This window comes from Odontomachus brunneus, unplaced genomic scaffold, assembly GCF_010583005.1.
Source record: "Odontomachus brunneus isolate Ranch 3 - 2012 unplaced genomic scaffold, Obru_v1 Obru_scaffold_097, whole genome shotgun sequence".
Classification (NCBI taxonomy): Eukaryota; Metazoa; Arthropoda; class Insecta; order Hymenoptera; family Formicidae; genus Odontomachus; species Odontomachus brunneus.
Window position 1 is genome coordinate 1,216,204 of NW_022639547.1, and position 18,662 is coordinate 1,234,865.

The window sequence follows — 18,662 nt, forward strand, 5'->3', positions numbered from 1 at the left end:
GAGAGAGAGAGAGAGAGAGAGAGAGAGAGAGAGAGAGAGAGAGAGAGAGAGACCAAACTGGGTCAGCGAGATGCATCCACGAGGCCGACGACCGTCCTTGTACATCAGGGCCTGCCTCCGATCGATCGGTCTTTCCCTGGTCTGTCTGGCCTGCGGATCGTTCAATCGAACCCGGCCGGCCCGCAGCGGGCTGTTTGACTTTTTGGCCGAGCCGCTTTACATATCATCCATTGTGGAAATGTCGCGATAACGGAAGTCGCGGTTTCAAACGCGACATACTCTTCACGCTGTCTCCTCGCGCTAAGATCTTTCGTGCTGAGGTGCGCTCTGCGGCTAAGGGCTATCGCACACAAATTGACATAACTGCATATGCATAGCATAAGATCGTATGGACCAATGAGCATCGAATATTAAGCATCGAACACCAATATGGCGACTTAATCGCCTCGATGCTCATTGGTACATACACGGTCTTATGCTATGCATATGCAGTTATGTCAATTTGTGTGTGCGATAGCCCTAATGCACTCGTGGTGACGCATTGACACGCCGGATTCTCTCAATGTCACAGTGCGATCGATGCAGCTCAAATAGAGCTCAAAGGGAGCTGCAGGTAACAGAACGTCGGCCACAAGGCTCGAATAATGACAGTTCGGGTTCATACTACTGTGCGATAGATTTTGCAAAAATGTGATATATATTGTATAAACGGCGGAGCTGTAAATGCGAAAAAAAAAACGATGCCGACCGATGCAGACGGATCGCGAGAAGAACAAACACCTCAACTACATCTGCGTTCAACCGGCGGTTTCAGAGTGTTTATTATAATAAACGAGTAGCGAGGGCGCACAATTAAGTTGCAAATGTCAAAGTCGGAATGCCAAGTGTGTCGTAATAGCCGGAAAAACGCCACAATAAGACGCGTCGATAGTAGATTGGTGGTAACAACCTTTCCTTTCCAAGGTGAAATGCCGCAGGCAAGCAGGCGAGAGAGTATTCTCATCGTTTACCCCATTCTCGACGCGTTAAGAAACAAGATCTTTAACGCACATTCCACGCACACGCGTAAAACGCACCGATTTCACATGGTGGGGAAAATAACGGCAGGGATCAGCGCATGTTTCGTGCGAATTCCGTCTTTCTCGGAGACTCGAACGGAAAAAGACTCTCTTCTCTGTTTTAGTGTACGACGCTTCGGTTAAAATACCGGTTGGCTTGATCACCGGTAATCACAAGCAGCTGGGCAATTACGACGAATGTTTGCGGGTGAACAGCGGTGATCGCGGATTCGTCGGGCAAGCTTGCCGAGCGTCCGTGCAATTTGTGGTCGCAGCGAACAACGACAGCAAGCCCCGCGAGTTGGACCTGGCAGATCTGCTCGTCAACGTCGCGATCGCTTCGGTGAGTTTATCGATAACTCGATAATTCCATTTTATATTAGTTAATTAAATTATATCAGTCAATCGTTCCCGTTTGGATCTTTGGCGCGAGCGTAGAATTCGACGAAATGGAGATCAGGCATTACGTTGTCTTACGAATGGATGTGGTGTGTGCCGTCGACTTGCAACCGTACCGAGGTGCAGAATTCTCTGGCAGTCGTGCTCGACCCACTCAACGTCCAAGGGCGCGTAGACATGATGGTTAACGTTTTCGAGGGCGCCTGTCACACGGCGGAGACCGCACGCGCTACCTGGACCATCGCCGACTGGTGTTACATGTAAGTGTTACATCGGCTTACCTTCGCGGATACTTTTTGCCCGCGGCTTCTTCCCCGCAGCTCGTGCGCTCCTTCACTCACTCAATGACAATGACGTTCGACAATTCTAGATCGATTCTTGTACTGTTCGCATTGATCATTATAGCCAGCACAGGATACGACGTCGCTGTAGAACGCCGTCTCGTCACGGGATCGGACCGAAAAGGTACGAACAATTGTGAAATTCGTTATCTAGAAATCAGTTTGTTTACACACACACATCGTCCAGATTCAATAAAGCACTATTTCATGTCGGAGGTATCGAAACGCGCGATAAACGACGCGATTTCTCGCCGTAGCTCTCTTCACGTCGTTCTCCCTGCACACAAATGGAAAAATTCTGCTTCAAACCGACAGACGCCAAAATTCGATCGGTTGTCTGGACGGTTTGCGCTTTCTCAGTATATGCTGGATCATTTACGGTCACACGTACTACATGGAGGTAGTCGGCGTCAAAATGGATCTCACACAGGTGCCGCGCGTGAGTGTCCGCGCATTTTTCCTCGTTTCATTCGAATGCGCGCGCGCGCGCGCGTTACTCTCGAATAGCGCAGCTGCCAATAAAATCTCTCTTTCTCTCTCGAAAAGATGCATTATGACTGGAGCAACATGCTGGTACTTAATGCGAACATCGTCACCGACACTTTTTTCTTACTGAGCGGCATCCTGCTCGCATACACCGAGCTGTCGAGGAAGGAGCGAGGAGGAGACACCGACTGGCGCTTCAATGCGATTGGTCTTTATGTGCATCGTTACGTCAGGTATGTCCGCCAAGTTTGTCTGTCTGTCACAGAAATTTCGATCTCTCCTTTCCTCACGATCCAGCTATGTATCCAGCATTGTATTGGAAACATTTACTCCTCATTTTTCCGAAAGTGTAGTCTCGTATTAATAGTCTCGTATTTCACCAGACTGACGCCGGCTTATGCGATGATGATCGGTTTCTATGCCACTGTGTTCGATAAATTTGGCACGGGTCCGCACTGGAACACTTGGGTTAGCGTCAATAAAAACTCCTGCCGCGAGAATTGGTGGACAAACCTACTCTATGTTAACAACTACGTCAACGTGGACAGCATGGTAAGTTTTGACCGATTGAAAATTTTTATCACATCTTTCGCTCTATTAATTACGTCGTGCCGACGTGAAATTCTTCGTCTTGAAAAGTGAATAACAATCGTGTCTCATGCATTTCTCCTCTTATTTTTTTTCTTTTTTTTCTCATGCGTAAAAAACGACGAATGTAAAAAAGGACTTTCGCTTTGAAAAAATATTGTTACATCCTTTTATTGATTTATTACATTTGATTTTTCCTAGAACAATATTGCGATATAACAACTTTGCGCGAACTTATGCTACTTTGCGATCCCTGCGACACTTGGGATATATTCATTCATCTCACTCTTTTACCCTACGAGAATACAATCCTTTTCTTACGTTTGCTCTTCTAGTGCATGTCACAATCTTGGTACCTGTCAACCGATATGCAGCTTCTCTGGTTGTCGCCGCTTATTCTGTATCCTATGCTCAAACTCAGGAAGCTCGTTTTCGCCATTGTTCTCGGTTTTGGCTTGTTTCTATCGGTATTATTACCCTTTGCTGTGACTTACATTTACAGTCTAACGGGCACAATGCTCTACTACAAGCAGTGAGTACAAGACATCGAGTATTTCTACCATATTTTTACGCTTGTTATTTCGATTCAGCTTTCTTCCCTTCACCTTCGATATTACTTACACTTTTCATTTAATTTAAGTTGGTTTAACTCGAAGGGGTTTCATTTATTTAGCGCTTTCCTCTCTGTCGCGTTTTCTTTTATTTTTATCTTGCTTTTTTAATTTTTTACTACATTATTGTATTTACGGAAAAGTTTCTCGTAAAGTTCTATAATCTTTGTACATATCATACTAGTCTTTTGTTTTTATGCATCAGTTTTGCACCAAACAACCAAATGAAAATTTTCTCGCGCGACTTTACTTAATTAATATTTTAAATTGTAGTAAAATGTGGCGCAACATTTCTGATCAATTCTTGACTTGTGTTTCATAGAGGGGAGAACATGACCAACGTTTACTTGCAAATTTACACGAGGGTCTACAATAGATTCGGTCCTTACGTCATCGGGCTAGGTCTCGGTTATTTGTTGCACAAGACGCAGAATCATAGTGTCAATTTGCGCGCCGTAAGTATTTGTCCAAACTATTTATCTTATTATTTTTAGTATTTTTATTTCTAATTCGTATGACACATCGCAATGTCCTGAAAGTTCTCGAACAAATCTTCACCATCTTCACCATGAATCCGCTCCTTCTCTGCTCTGCAATTTTTTTATTCGACAAATTTTTCCCTTTCCCTCTCTCTCCCCTGTAAGAAGACATTATAGAAATAAAAATAAATCGTACGCTACAACATTGTCACGCGCGCACAGTGGCACGTAGCTTGTGGTTGGTTCGCAGCGGTCACGGCGGGATTCTTGGTCATTTTTGGACCCCGTAATATGTACATGGACACTCACGTATACGATAAATTAGAAGCGAGTTTCTACGCCGGTTTCCACCGACAGATCTTCGCGCTGGCTATCTCCTGGATAATTTTCTGCTGCGTGCACGGATACGCAGGTAATCGTCGCGCGCCAAGTACGAACATTGTATACGATACAATAAAATCAGACGACGATCTCCCAAACGCTATAAAATTATTTGTTTTTCCCAAGGTCCCGTGAATCACATCCTTTCTTGGCACGGATGGGTGCCGTTCCGCAAATTGACTTACTGCGCTTATCTCTCTCATTATGTGTTTCTGATAGTTGATATCGGAACCGTTCGAACCGTGGGCGATCTTACACCAATGAACGTGGTAAGTACGAAGGGCGGGAACATTCGAGCATAGCAGAGAGATAATCGCGAGTGAAAAAATCCGGCTAATATCGCCGGATAGTCAACATCATACACGAGATGAGAATAGAAATTTATTGCTGAGATGATCAGCAATATCTGTTAATAATCAGTACTACTTTGTTTATTATGTACATACAGTCTCTCTAAGTTATCTCTAAGATACTCGATCAATGCAACGGAATAATGAGTTTTGTTCATCTATGTCAGATACGCGCCTTCTTCGCTAATTTGGTTTTCACAATGATGCTATCCACGGTGTGGACCCTCTGCTTTGAGATGCCCTTTATGACCCTTGATGGATTTTTCTCTGGGCGTAAACCGAAGCCGTGGCAGCACGCGAAGCATTACGGTTCTGTGGAGCCTCGAAACGACGACACTTATCGATCGAGGGAGAAGGTGACGATCGCGGACGACAAGAGTAACACATTCGTCAATTACAGCGTTACAGAAAATGCACAGGACAAATGCACTAAAGAAAATCGCCAAAACGACACTGAACACGACAACGTCAACGTCCACGGGGGGGAGACAGAAAGGAATCCCGATGAAATTTACGCCATCAGTTCGCATAAGAACACGTGGAAGACTGTAAGCCCTGATAATGGATATTTAGCTTAATTTTTGCGATTTCCTCGGCAAACGATCGTTTGGGATAGGATTAGAATTTAACGGTTGGTTGTACTATACCAGAACCGATGGTGTGAAATTGATATTAATATTTTTTTAACGTAAACGTCCAAGTGTTTCCAACGTTGGTGAATTTTGGAGAGAGCTGTTTAATCTCATTCCATATTAACTCGTACCTAACGGACGGGTCAATCGGTACGATACTACGTCATACACTCCGTGTCGAGAGGATTAATTCGGAACGAGTCGATTGCAAGTCCAAAACGAAATATACGAGTATTGACATGTACATACACATATGTACGCGTAGCATAGTCGCGAAGATGTTCGCAGACCGAGAATTAACATTGTGATGGTAGACTCTAATTAATGATAGACAGCGTGTTCCTAAGCTTGACATTAGCGCTGTCAGTAGTAAGCCAGACAATTTATATATCCCGGTGTTGAAAAAAAATCGCGGGTGAAAAAAGCCGGATAATATTCATCTATCGCATTCTCTCTCAATCTCTCGACTCTTGGTAATTGATGTCGCAATTTGGCTCTTTGTTTTTCGAACAATCTAATTAATCACGTGGTGTTACCTGGGGAGGGGGAAGAAGGAGAAAAGCCCCGGTACCCGAACATTAAATATTGACATGGCTATACTCGATGACATTGTAGTCGCTGAGCAACAACGGCGTGCTCGCGATGTTAGACCGCGAAATAGAACACACACACACACACACACACAATTCGGACATTCCCTACGAGATCTAGATTTATACTTTTTTATCTTGTATTTTTTACACCTCTTTTGTTTCTCTTAGATAAAAGTAGCATGGTTAGTGAAATCAGTAGAGCGACCTGTATTGTGCGTTATTGTCAATTAGGTTGTATACGTATGATAGAAAGTTTACACAAAGAGACGTATAACTTGAGTATGTACAATCGCCGATTTATCGGTTCGAATTGCAGTATTATCGATTGAGGAAGTCGGAAGCGTGTGTTCAGGAAAAAAATTTACCTCTCTTTCGCGATAAGAAAGAGAGATCATTGATCAAACATATATTTGGAAATTTCTCAATGTATGCTGAAATCTCTCTTTTTCTCCCTCTATATGTATATATGTATATGTATATATGTATATGTATATATGTATATGTATATATATATATATATATATATATATATATATAGTATATAGTATATATATATTCATATATATATATATATATATATATATATATATATCTATATATATACATATATATATCTTCCTTTAACTTTAATTGCTCGTTTTGGAAATTGTAACTGATCAAAACGTAATTTGAATTTTTAGCTTCTGACTTTTTCAAGTGTTTTACATTTACTATCGAGCCGCTTTGGTAACTAGACGTAATTGCGATTTAGCGCCTACGTTGCTCACTTAAAAATCATAAGAAGATCAACTGCTTAGTTATTAGTGAATAAGAGAATAAGAACAAACAAATACGATGACGATGAGATTTTATGGTTTCTTCACAGTTCACCGTTTTTCGTGTCAACTTGGAGAATCAGTCAAACAATTTTGAAATAAAGTCCATCGCCAATAATTCGTTTTAGTTGTTTATTTAGGTCATCTCCACCTCTCACATTTCCACTCTTTCACACACGCGCAACGCGGATACACGCATTGTATCCCTTTGAGGAAGAAACGAACCGAGAACAGATTCGAGTACGGCTTAACGGCCTAAAAGCGAGCCGAAAAAACAATGCGTTGTCTGTCCTGATCCATAGAGGTAATCGATACCGCGATCTGACTAACAAGACGTGACCAAATTTGTTTTTTGTTCACTTGCAGCAAATAGAAGAAGGTTGTCGAGAATTTGAAAATCGACCGGTAGAAACAGAGTGAGAATAGAGGCGAGCTATTGTGTATGTGGGAATTTAGTGACATCATTAATGAACCAAGGGTTGACGCAAGTGTAGTTGCGACGCGTGCTCGTGCGGCACCCTGGGGACACGCTCGCCGTCATGGGAAAGAGAAGAGCTGCTTTTCAAAGAACCTAACCCTCGACGCGCGCCAAAGCTTCTTTTGCGTTGATTTAGTAACAAATCGAATTATGTTCGCATTAGAAAGCAAAGGATCAACCAATCGTTTATCTGATTATACGGTAGGTGAACCGAATAAACTAACGTATGTTTAGAAATGTATTGTAACGTTAAATTGTAACGTTAAAATCTCTTGAAAAGTAAGTCTTTCAATTAATTAAGTAAAACAGCTCTATATTGTCCTAAGATAGTCGATTCTTTTCACTCGTACATCGAAGGTACTCTCCTGCTAAAGGGTTGATCATAATCGCTCGCGCGCACGAACGTATCCAATCCAAATGCATCCCATGTAATCGCGGAAGAATCGGCGGCTTACCGCGTCGTTACGTAAATTGAGGGAGGGCTGGAGTTTGCCAAACGGGGCACGATAGGAAAATGCGTCGTTCCGGTGGCACCCTGCGGTGCGTACACAGAGAGTCGATTTCATCCGCCGAATTGTCATCCTTGGGGCGAATGTCGACGTGTGGTCGACATCTGCGTGCCCGTCATTTTGCTGCAATGAAAACGCAACTCCCGACTGCTGGCAGGGGGATGATAATTGTCTATTTTTCCCCACGCTTTCCTTCCCTCTCTCCCTCTCTCTCTCTCTCTCTCTCTCTCTCTCTCTCTCTCTCTCGTGCGATCTTTTTCTATTTTCTTTTTCACGCGCTATTAGTATGCACAATGAAGATGCATAAATGAATCGACAGGGAGGCATTGTATTCTCGCAACGGATAGGATATCAAATGAGTACATCGCTTGATTTATCGCAATTGCGCCCAATTGGAATAAAGCGAGTCTTTAGGATAAACCAGTTCGGCCAAATTGCGCAGAGTTAAAAAGTTCGAAAATATTATAAAAGCAAAACTATTGTATTCGTTAGTAAAGTCCGTCGTATCTGTCTGGTTTCAAAGTACTCTCTCTCTCTCAGTTTGAGGACGTCGTATATTCAAATAGACGAAAAGTTGCGTAATTTCGAGGGAATGAGAACGGAAGTGACGCGACTTGCTCTTCCGCGACGCGTTCTCCAATTTCGACAAAATACGAAGCCGAAAGAGAGAAAGCAGTCGGAACCTATACGATCCCCTGTATCGTCCAGGATAAAATTTAGGTTCGCCGACTTGGCGCCGACCTCCTTGGAGCCTGATTCCGGTGTTCCGATGACATTCGATGTTGCGAGAGGGCGGCAAGAGAGTGCCGAAGGATGTTCTTTGACTAACACGCGTCGCGCACGGTATCGCGCCCTGCAATAAAATGTAACTGGAGGCCTGGCGACAATAGAGTCGACGACGTTGCCGTCGTGCTTCGTTCCTGCTTGTCCTTGCTACACGCGGCACAATATACAATAAGGCTGCATCCTAGCGAAGGATATCTGGCGCACACATGGAGGAATTCTTCCGTTTAAGACCTCGCGAGCATTCCTATAAGCGATTTCTCGCGAAAGGACGCCTTGATTTTCCTCGACAATCGTTATTATTTTGCAAATGACAGCTGTGTGTTTTTAGCGATCGCGCTACACACCAACATTTCCTGTCGAAATACGTCGAGAAGTAAACAACCGCTCTTTGTATGCTTATTTTGCGCGTACGGAGCGTACGGTGCGACTAGTTTTATAAACAGGATATGTCGAGTCCTTATAGATTACACCGTGTTACAAATTTTAACCAATTTCTTACACTTTTGTCATAAAGGCTTGTTCTTTAGTAAGCCGGGTGCGCTGAATACGAACGTGACTACAAAAATTGTCCGTCACGTCCCCAAAAATGCGTTTTTGATCATTTTTATAAATTCGTAACGCGTAAACAAAGGGCCTGAACCTCCGTCTTTATTTTAAAAAGTCGGAAACTTTAAGTGCAAACTTCGTAGAAGTCGGTCTAACAATTAGATTAGGATTTCCGTGGATCACAAAATACAACAAAATAGCAAAATTATATGTCATACCCAATGAATTTCCGCGTGACTTCCTGTTACACAGGAAGACAGGAAATAATAACGATCATAGAAGAAAATGTCCTATTTATCCATTTATTCATGTCACACATACTCTCCTGGAAGGAATTGAAATTGCAAAAACAATAACCTAACTAGTCTAAATAGAAAAGTCGTGTATCTTTCAGAATGAAATTTTGATGATATTTTTGTTATAAACAAGTACAATGAACCTTAACAGAAGGACCATTTCGTGGTCACCCAGATTCGGAATACCCAGAAATTTGTTGAAACATAATTTTGTTATTTTAGTGTATAAATTTGTTCATTCCTCTGTGAGGGTAACTTCTTCTACAAAGTTCAAGTTTCCGACTTTTTAAAATAAAGACGAACATTTCAAACCACTTCGAAGTTGCTGACACGTCTGATTTAGGCGTTACGAATTTGTGAAAATGGCCAAAATCGGCCATAAATTTGTTGGGGCTTTCAATTCTGATTTTCTCGGAAATCTGACGTGATTGTATTCAGTTCGTATTCAGCGCATTCGATTTATCGATCCTCCACGACAAAAAATCTTGTAACATAGCGTTATTGTGCATTTTTGTCACCACAAAACTGTTTACTGCATTTGTTTCTTTTCAAGTTGCACTATATAATCTTCGGTTAAGTAATTATATATATATATATATATATATATATATATTATAGTTTCTCTCTAGCCGCGTCTTATCATTTTGTGTTTCTTTAAATCCGATTTATAAGATACTTGGAGAAAATTGTGGCAGACATTTCATCGATTCCGTCATATCTGCGCAAATTTATGCACAAAGTTTCGGGTTCTTTTCGGCATTATTGGTTTAGGCAGAACAGAGAATAGACCAAGAACGGAGGAACAAGTGGAGACAAATCGGCGCTCGGTGCGAGCGTGAAATACGAAGAGAGGCGCCTATAAAAAGGTTCAAGTGGTTGCATATGAGGACAGGCTTTTCGGCTACCTACGTCCGAACGATTGTCCTCATTTCCTCTTCGCTTCAGCGGGAGGACAGCGATCGTGTTTTCTTCGTTATCTTTTTTCCCCACTTATATTTTCGGTGTTTGCAAGTGTTCGGCAGAGACGAACGAATAAGAACCAAGTGAGCTTCGATCGAGGAAGACTTTGCGTTTGTGGTCAGTTGGAAGAAGAAGAAAAAAGAAGAGAGGGAAAAGGAGAAAAAAATAAAAAAATAGGCATCAAATTACACATGTAAGGGATCCGAACGATCGACGCCCACCGGTATAGCGATCTCAGCGGGTAATACGAAACGAGGGCGTAACCGGGTATTTCTTCTTATCCATGTCGAGTTCGTCTCATCTTCTTTGATTCTGTCGGATTTGTTACACCCAACGGCGCGATTGATAATCGTTACGCGACAAATCGATTATCAATTATTATTGCCAATTAATCAACAGTTATCGCGCGGATCGCGCTTTTCATCTATCTCCAATTTATCGTAGAGTCAAGAAGGAAGAAAAAAACAACAAACGCGATTATATACAAATCGATTAAATAATATTTCAATCAAGCAGTCACCGTAAGATTATCGAAGACAATTGCTTGACGACTGTTGCTTGACTTGTGTCATTACATTCGATCTACTGTCACGTTTGCGAACTTTATATCGTTGACAGTGTATCCCTGGTAACGGAGGAAGTCGCTTTTTAAGTGAGTAAACAGCAAGTAGCAGCCTGGAAAGAAGAGCCGATAAAGCCATTCGAATCCATAAACGCGATGCAGCTCGTTCGCTTTGAGCAGCGGTCGTCGACTTTTGGGCCGTTTCGGCGCTAATTGTAGGCTCCCGTAAAAGGAAGATATTTTGGGTCGGAGAGCTTGATTCGTATCGAGCGTTAGATCGAGAATTGCTCTTGTAAAAATTGGACGAATTCTATCGCGAAAAGATCTGCTCGCCGCGTTGTGGGGAAATGATGAATCCATGATGAATCATCGCGCACGCCGACTCATCTTGATCGAAATTGCGATCCCGCTCGATCGCTCGTGATAAAATTAGTTCGCCGCTGCTGCGTTTTCCCTCGGAAACAGATTTCATTGACTCTCACGATATTAACAAATGATTTCTCTTTGTACCCTTTTCTGTAGTATTCGCACAATAGACATTAATTTCTCAGATGTGTGCCTTCTTTCCTAAAAATTATATTCCCGCTACAATCAATTTGTAGCGTTAAAAGACAATAGTCTGTACAGTGTCTCTCAAGTTCTTCGCTCAAGTACGTTCACGCCTGTGATATATACTTAAAGATATATTAGAGGGAAAATTTATTTAATTTAATAGATATCGAAAAGAGGTCATAAAGATTGAAAAATACCCTTCAAATGATACTCGAATCATTTCCTCAAAATGTTCCATGATTTATTGAAATCATTTGCCGAAATTTGAGGAAATGTATGGTATTCACGAATCTATCAAAAGGTGTTTTGTTACAGCGTGTTCTACAACGGACGCTGCATCGACGCAACCACCCATGTTCTTCGGAAAGCTGCGCGCGCGCGCCTTCCTAACTGCTTCCTTCCCGTTAATCTCTTGTTACAGGACTTTGGATACAGCTCCAACAGCGGTCCGCACGATCGTGCGCGGACGGTCGCGCAGTTGTCATTTAATTATAATACTTTGGGACGCCTTCCCATTTCACGGAGTAAAAGCCGGAAAAGTATTAGATAGAGGTGGATGAGGATCGTTGTTTAGACACTGGGTTTTCGTTACAAGATATCAGACGGCATGACTGATGGTGGACCACACGCGAGAAAGAATATCGCTCGTGTTTGCCACGCGATTTCGCAGATGGCACATTTAGGCTTGTAAACTAGACGGCCCGTTATTAATTACATCTCTTGGAGGTGGAGGAGCGTTTCGAAAGACTGTTGCGGATTCTCGTCTTCTTCTCGTGGGACATTTTCATGAACGAACTGACGTTGCTTCCGTAGCTTTTCGCAGCGAGACAGCTTTTATTCGCTTTTACTTGTGACGGAAGCTCTTTCTCTGTGAACGGGGATTACTATTTTCGGTTTTCCGTATCGGAAGAGTTGAGCTCGCGGCGGCCGTTTTTGTCGTTTCTATAGAAGCTCCATTAATACTCGGTAACGCAATAAACTATATTTAGGGGGCGGCATGGCGTACATATAGTATGATTTGATATCTCGTGAAACACCACATGGCCCCTGTGAATTTCTCTCTTCCTCTCGTTCCCTCTCGTTTTCTCTCTCTCTCTCTTTCTCTCCCTCTCCCTCCCTCTCTCTCTCTCTCTCTCTCTCTCTCTCTCTCTCTCTCTCTCTCTCTCTCTCTCTCTCTCTCTCTCTCTCTCTCTCTCTCTCTCTCTCTCTCTCTCTCTCTCTCTCTCTCTCTCTCTCTCTCTCTCTCTCTCTCTCTCTCTCTCTCTCTCTCTCTCTCTCTCTCTCTCTCTCTCTCTCTCTCTCTCTCTCTCTCTCTCTCTCTCTCTCTCTCTCTCTCTCTCTCTCTCTCTCTCTCTCTCTCTCTCTCTCTCTCTCTCTCTCGTCATCCGCCTTCACCTCACCCGCGCCTCTTTCCTCCTTCGTGGTCTCCCTTTTCCGCCCAGAACCTCGCCATTTGCCGTTTAACTTTTTCCCTGATCGTAGAGAGATTAATTTTTAACATATATCGACCTTTTTATACGTCTCGTTTAGGAAAATGTCATGTTCGTGTTGAGCTTAATTACAAGCGCCGTGAAATTAATTTCCGTCAAAATCGACCGATATTTATCGACTCATTATTAGCCGCTTCCGCCCGCGCAAAAAAATTGGTTACTTTTTTCTTAAATTGTACTACAAAATGTGAACACATGAATTTTATTTAGATTTTATATGCGTTAACATTTTACGAATTCTAAAATTATAAAAAATACAAGATACCAACATAGACGTAGTGATCGCATTGTAAGCGAGTAAATTAATTTACAACTTGTAGATAAAATTTAATTTCCGCTTATTCGCATGATTTGTAAGTAATACATAAGTACCTATGTCTTTCTCTGAACTTTTTGGCAGAAAAAGCATGTTTAAAAATAATCTGTGAAATTCGCTGTACGTTAATTCGTAATGCGTTTTCTTTTCCGAGATATAGAAAATTTCGGTGATTCGACGCTGCGAGGTGCGAGGCCGAGAAAGAAAGAGAAAGACGCGGCGAGGAGAAATGAACGGAAAGAAGAACCACGTGTCATGCAACGGAAAGATAAATAAATTCTGGTAGCTGTGCACCGATAAAGCGCAGAACACCACGGAGTTTACCTCCTTGTTTACGTCTACCGCTCTTTTCTGAAAGAAAGGGCCTACTTAACGGCGGAAATAATAATTAGTGAATGTGTCGACGTTCAATGCGAGGTCCGGAAATCCCTAGGTCACGAGGGTGGCACGCGACCTTTGTGTATCCTTCTTCTGTAAACAGCATTCTACTCTTCCGATATATACTTACTATATATATGCTGCACATACTAGTACGATATCTCTTGCGTACAGAACGTTTTAAAATTATTAAAAATATATAGGATGCGTTATATATATATATGCAGTTGCTATGGATTCTAGCATATGTTGCGTACAAATCGGAAAAATGTGTTAAAGAGGCAAAAGTTGAGTAAAGTACAATGAATATGATTCTCACTTTCCTATGCATCTTCTTTTTTAATGGAGAGAATCATCATATATTATCAAAAGTACAAATCAAATACAAAGATATAAATTATTTTTATCAATCAGTCTATTAATTTGTGAAAAGACTATCTTTTCTAACGTTAGTCCTCCCTTAAGCGTGATTTCGTCGACAAAAGAGAGAATACAGCCAAGCAAACAGCCAAGCGAAACGGGTCTCCCTGCGGTCTGGACCTGAGATGATTAGAGACGATTAGAACATGTTCTGGATTGCGTCTTACTATCGCAAAAGCGACTGGCGGCCACCGCTATATTCCCGCCTGACGTCTTTACACCCCTGTGTCGAGTAGCAGACACTCGGGGGTGAATATCGTTTAAGATCGCACACATGTGCGTGCGCGTGCGTCGAGAAATTAGCCGGAAATTAGTAGCAACTACGTATCATAATTATCGTATCGATTAAATTTTTATCAGAAGATAACAAATAAGGATAAAACATAGTTTAATAAATCGTTTAATAAATCGTATCGTTGTTCGATAGATGTATATGTCGGGGCTTGAAATTTTATACACTTTATTTACATGTCATTCCGCGTTTATGTAATGTTTATTTTATAAAACACCCGTGTAAACTGGATTAATTATTACGTCGCACCCGAGATCTCGGAATGCTCTTCGATCTGCCGCGCTACGGCTACCAAACCGACGACGACGTCGAGCGAAGGAGCTAGGAGTTCTAGGAGGAAATCGAAGGATCACGCACACAGGACGCACAAAGTGCGTATCTTTCCCTACGCCAGACCTCCACGCATTCTTCTCATCTCCCCGCTATCGTGATTATTACTTAATAGATATCGCGAGGAGCCGCAAGGGAAGAAGCTCATTATCACACGTTACCTCGCCGTGCTGCCGCCACCGGCGCTCTTTCCCTACTTTTATCGTTGCGTCCTGCGCACATCTCGCACCGAACTCCAGGATCTTTGGTTGGTCCTTGCCCGCCCAGCTTTTGTCGAAGGGCTGCTTGTTGGCTGAAGGAAAGAGAGAGGAGGGAGAAAGTTCACACAGCGATTATAGTTACAGTCGACTTGATTGATTGCGCTAATAATAATCGCATTCTGACGGTTTCCAAGTGTCATCCAAAGGTAGAGACCAGTGGTCCGTTCAAATTCCAAAGATACGTATTAGGATTTTTGGTTCAATTACATGCGATCTAGAATTCCCAGTGAAATCTTAAACGAGACTATTGTCGTCTCCTGTCGTCCGGTAGAAGTGTCTCACGAGGAGGAAGATGTGGTTAATCACGGTCGCCTCTGGCGCATCCAAGGTAAAAAATTACTCGTCCTATAAGTGCTTCTTCAATCGCGGCGTTTCCCTTTGACACAGTGAACCACCCCCCAATGAGCTTGTGGAGAAGTTTCTGTGGTGTTTGCCGGCAGACAGGCAGCCGGCCACTCGACCAATCATTTTTCTCCGATATCTACCACTAGAGGCCGAGAAAAGAAACGGAAGAGGCTGTATTATCGAATACAGAAGAATGCCGAAAAGAGGGAATATTTGGTAAGTGGTACTAATCAGATTTTATCAGCCGATAATAATTTCCAACGGCACACGAAAGAGAGACAAGGACTCGCTCGTCGCTTAAACGCAACTGTTTCAACCGCACCTCGCGCTGTCATTGAACTTTCTTCCGATTCCGAGGCAAACATCTGCATTTCTTTCTTGCCTTTCTTTTTTCGCATTATAATTCATCATTTGTCGGTGTAAATGTTTGACAAATCTATATAATTTACAGCAGATGACTAGAAATAATTATTTGGCTATTACAGCGTTGTGGCGTCTGGTTTCTCTCGAGAATAGAGAGCCAGACACCCATCTTTATCGTGGATAATGCATTTACATTTTCTTTTTTGTTCGCTTGTCACAAGTCGATTCAACTTTGAATGTCGCGCAAGAAGTTTCGTTTTAGCATTATCGTACAAAGGAGATTTAAAAAGAAATTGTAATTCACGAGAGTACTCTCCAATAACTACATGAATAATTATGTTTTGACGCGAGAATCTATGTATGTATGTGTGTGTAAAAAAAAAAAAAAAATATATATATATGCGCGTCGGATGTTATTTCTATCAATTGAATAATAGCTGTCTGGGGAGAAAGTCATAAAAAGGAAAACAAAGAGGAAACAGGTGTCGATTTATTTATGCGAACAGGTTGTCAGGGATGCGGGGTAAGTCCCGCGGGACCACTGTTACCGTTCTCTTTGACAGTGTAAGATTTTCCCGGTTGTTCTATCGTTTTTAACCCGTAGAGAATGCATAACACCGGTAGGGGAAGCTTTTTTCTCAAAGGGTCGATACATCTACCGGCGGATATTATATTTTCGTTGTTACTCTCTCTCTCTCTCTCTCTCTCTCTCTCTCTCTCTCTCTCTGTCGTTTCGTTGAAGACTCACTGCTTTGCTCATGTACATTACACGACACACCGTTATTATCATCAAGCTGTCTTCAACATTGCAAATGTATTTAACAAATTTACATTGTTGAGTTGAGAAGCACTCGACGGCGTTTCCTCCTGTTTCTTTTGATATCGCGAATGAATTTACGATAAAGGGGGACAAATAATGAGAATTCGCTACGTAGCTTCACTACGTGAAGCTCACCACGCGATACCGCGTCGAGGCCGCGGCTAATAATATTATTACACCGCGTAGGGAGCGTCTGAGCGTTCGCGTCGATTGGCAAAAAGACGAGCATGATGATGGCGATACGTCGTGAATCGCGAGTCGGAGGGGAGCACCGACGCGGCGCGTCATACCCTAAATCATACCCCACTTCGCCGTCGACGAAGCTCCCTCAATTTACTAATTGAATCCTGGTTCCCCTCTGGGGCGTAGACTAGACTGGACTCCGCCTGCACGGGGTCGGGTCATGATACAGGCCCCTCCGAGTACACCCACTCATACGGCGGCGGCGGCGGCGGCGGCGGCGGCGGCGGCGGCGGCGGCGGCGGCGGTTGCTGCTACCACCGACCAAGTGCGGAGGCAGCCTCGCGGCTCACTACGCGAGGAATAGATCGGTACCATACCGAATTCTCAGTGTCACTTTGACTGCACGTCCGAAATCGTATATCGTACATCGCGAGACGGAGACAGAGGCGACTTTGACTTTGTGCGCTGTCGTCGGGGACGAGTTAGATTCGGGCGGGCGTAAAAATTCAATTGGAATTCTCACGATTCAAGGACGCAAAGAAGCTGAACGCCCTGAGATACATATATAATTGAGAATAATTAAGTATATAAACGCGAGACCCCGCGAGAGAGAGACAAGCCTCGTACAGCTATAGACGAGATTCGAGCGGAAGTCGCAGAGATCTTTGATCTGCGATTGAATAATCAGCAGTCGATGCGCGCGACTAATAGCGATCAATTACCAGCATTAAGTCCCATTTCGCGAGACTCAGACGAGATACGAGCGATATAAGGGACCTTCGCGCTTCCGCGAGAAGGAGATCTGACGAGAGGGAGGTCTAATACGAAACCTAATTCTACAATTCTTTAGCCGTAATGTAAAGATATCACACAAGTATGATACAATTGGCTCGTAATAAGATATTCAATAATTAAATTCAAGTTGCAAAGTAGAAGAGTGAACTTGGTAAAGCGTAGTTAAAGTGTGATCTCCAGAACGAGTGTGACGAGTTGGAAGAACCTGACGGGGTAATCATGCTCGGCGGATACGAGGCACAAGCGGAATACTATCCGCAATGGCATCAACCCTACAATTATGTCACTCAGCTTCCTTACGGTGAGTATATCACGAACGATAAAGCTGATTATAAATGTTGCGAGACCAACAAATCAGTTGAAAGAAAATTTTCCGATAGTCCCGTCAACAAAAGTGACTTGATTGTATCAAAAGATTAATTTTTATAACATTTTTTAGATTAACAAATAAGAGAAGAGTCGCCAGAGATCAAGCGCGTGAAAACGCGAAATTTAATAATCGTCGTTTCTTTATCGCCGTTTTTTGAATCTTTAATCATTATTACCATTAACTCGAGAAAAATATTAGGTTACCAGTCACAATGTACTTGGCGACAATTTAGAACGAGACGTGAAAATTAGAAGAGTGTAGACTTACTTTTTTCAATTGCACGAATCAACGATAAGTCGTTTAGTCTCGTGAGGTTTTTTCGTCGCGTGAAATGAAGTTATAATTTCTTACACCATATCATCGTCATAGTCTTGCCCGCCCGATCGTAACGAATATTTGAGAGTTCAGATATTTCTAATGTATAATAACGCGTGCGACACTAGAAATAATCTATTTTACATAAGTTGGAGGATAGAAAAATCCTGCAACGGTGAAACTCGCTTTTCCAGTTTCCACATAAGGTAGACTGACCTTATTTTCGCCTTTCTTATCACTACCTTCGTTAATTCGCACCAGAATGTGATCGTTATAGACGACTAATGATGAAAGAAGTGTAGGAAACCGCTTGTGATAATAGTACGCCGTTCGATGGAAAAGTGCGGAATCGCAGAGTGTAAGACGTAATTATCTCGAGAGAGGGGCATGTGTACTATATGTACACACACACACACACACACACACACACACACACACACACATGTATATTTAATATGTACGTGCATATATAATATGTGTGTATATACATATATATACATGTATATACATATATATATATATATATATATATATATATATATATATATATATATATATATATA

The 18,662-nt window shown here is 42.4% G+C and overlaps 2 protein-coding genes across 2 annotated transcripts in view; both read left to right on the forward strand.

Annotated features, from left to right (window-relative positions):
- LOC116848622 (O-acyltransferase like protein-like) overlaps positions 1–6,851 on the forward strand; it is a 9,752-nt gene extending 2,901 nt beyond the window's left edge. Inside the window, exons 3-13 of the mRNA XM_032824919.1 lie at positions 1,184–1,401; positions 1,497–1,717; positions 1,828–1,922; positions 2,056–2,237; positions 2,345–2,517; positions 2,668–2,836; positions 3,208–3,404; positions 3,806–3,938; positions 4,185–4,374; positions 4,470–4,612; positions 4,861–6,851. Coding sequence (XP_032680810.1) covers positions 1,184–1,401; positions 1,497–1,717; positions 1,828–1,922; positions 2,056–2,237; positions 2,345–2,517; positions 2,668–2,836; positions 3,208–3,404; positions 3,806–3,938; positions 4,185–4,374; positions 4,470–4,612; positions 4,861–5,271 — 2,132 coding nt within the window. The 3' untranslated portion in view covers positions 5,272–6,851. The remainder of the gene's footprint in view (positions 1–1,183; positions 1,402–1,496; positions 1,718–1,827; positions 1,923–2,055; positions 2,238–2,344; positions 2,518–2,667; positions 2,837–3,207; positions 3,405–3,805; positions 3,939–4,184; positions 4,375–4,469; positions 4,613–4,860) is intronic.
- A 10,068-nt stretch (positions 6,852–16,919) lies between these two features.
- Positions 16,920–18,662, forward strand: part of LOC116848649 (heart- and neural crest derivatives-expressed protein 2-like) — a 5,912-nt gene continuing 4,169 nt past the window's right edge. The window contains exon 1 of the mRNA XM_032824958.1: positions 16,920–17,715. Within this exon, the coding sequence (XP_032680849.1) occupies positions 17,634–17,715 (82 nt within the window). The 5' untranslated portion in view covers positions 16,920–17,633. The remainder of the gene's footprint in view (positions 17,716–18,662) is intronic.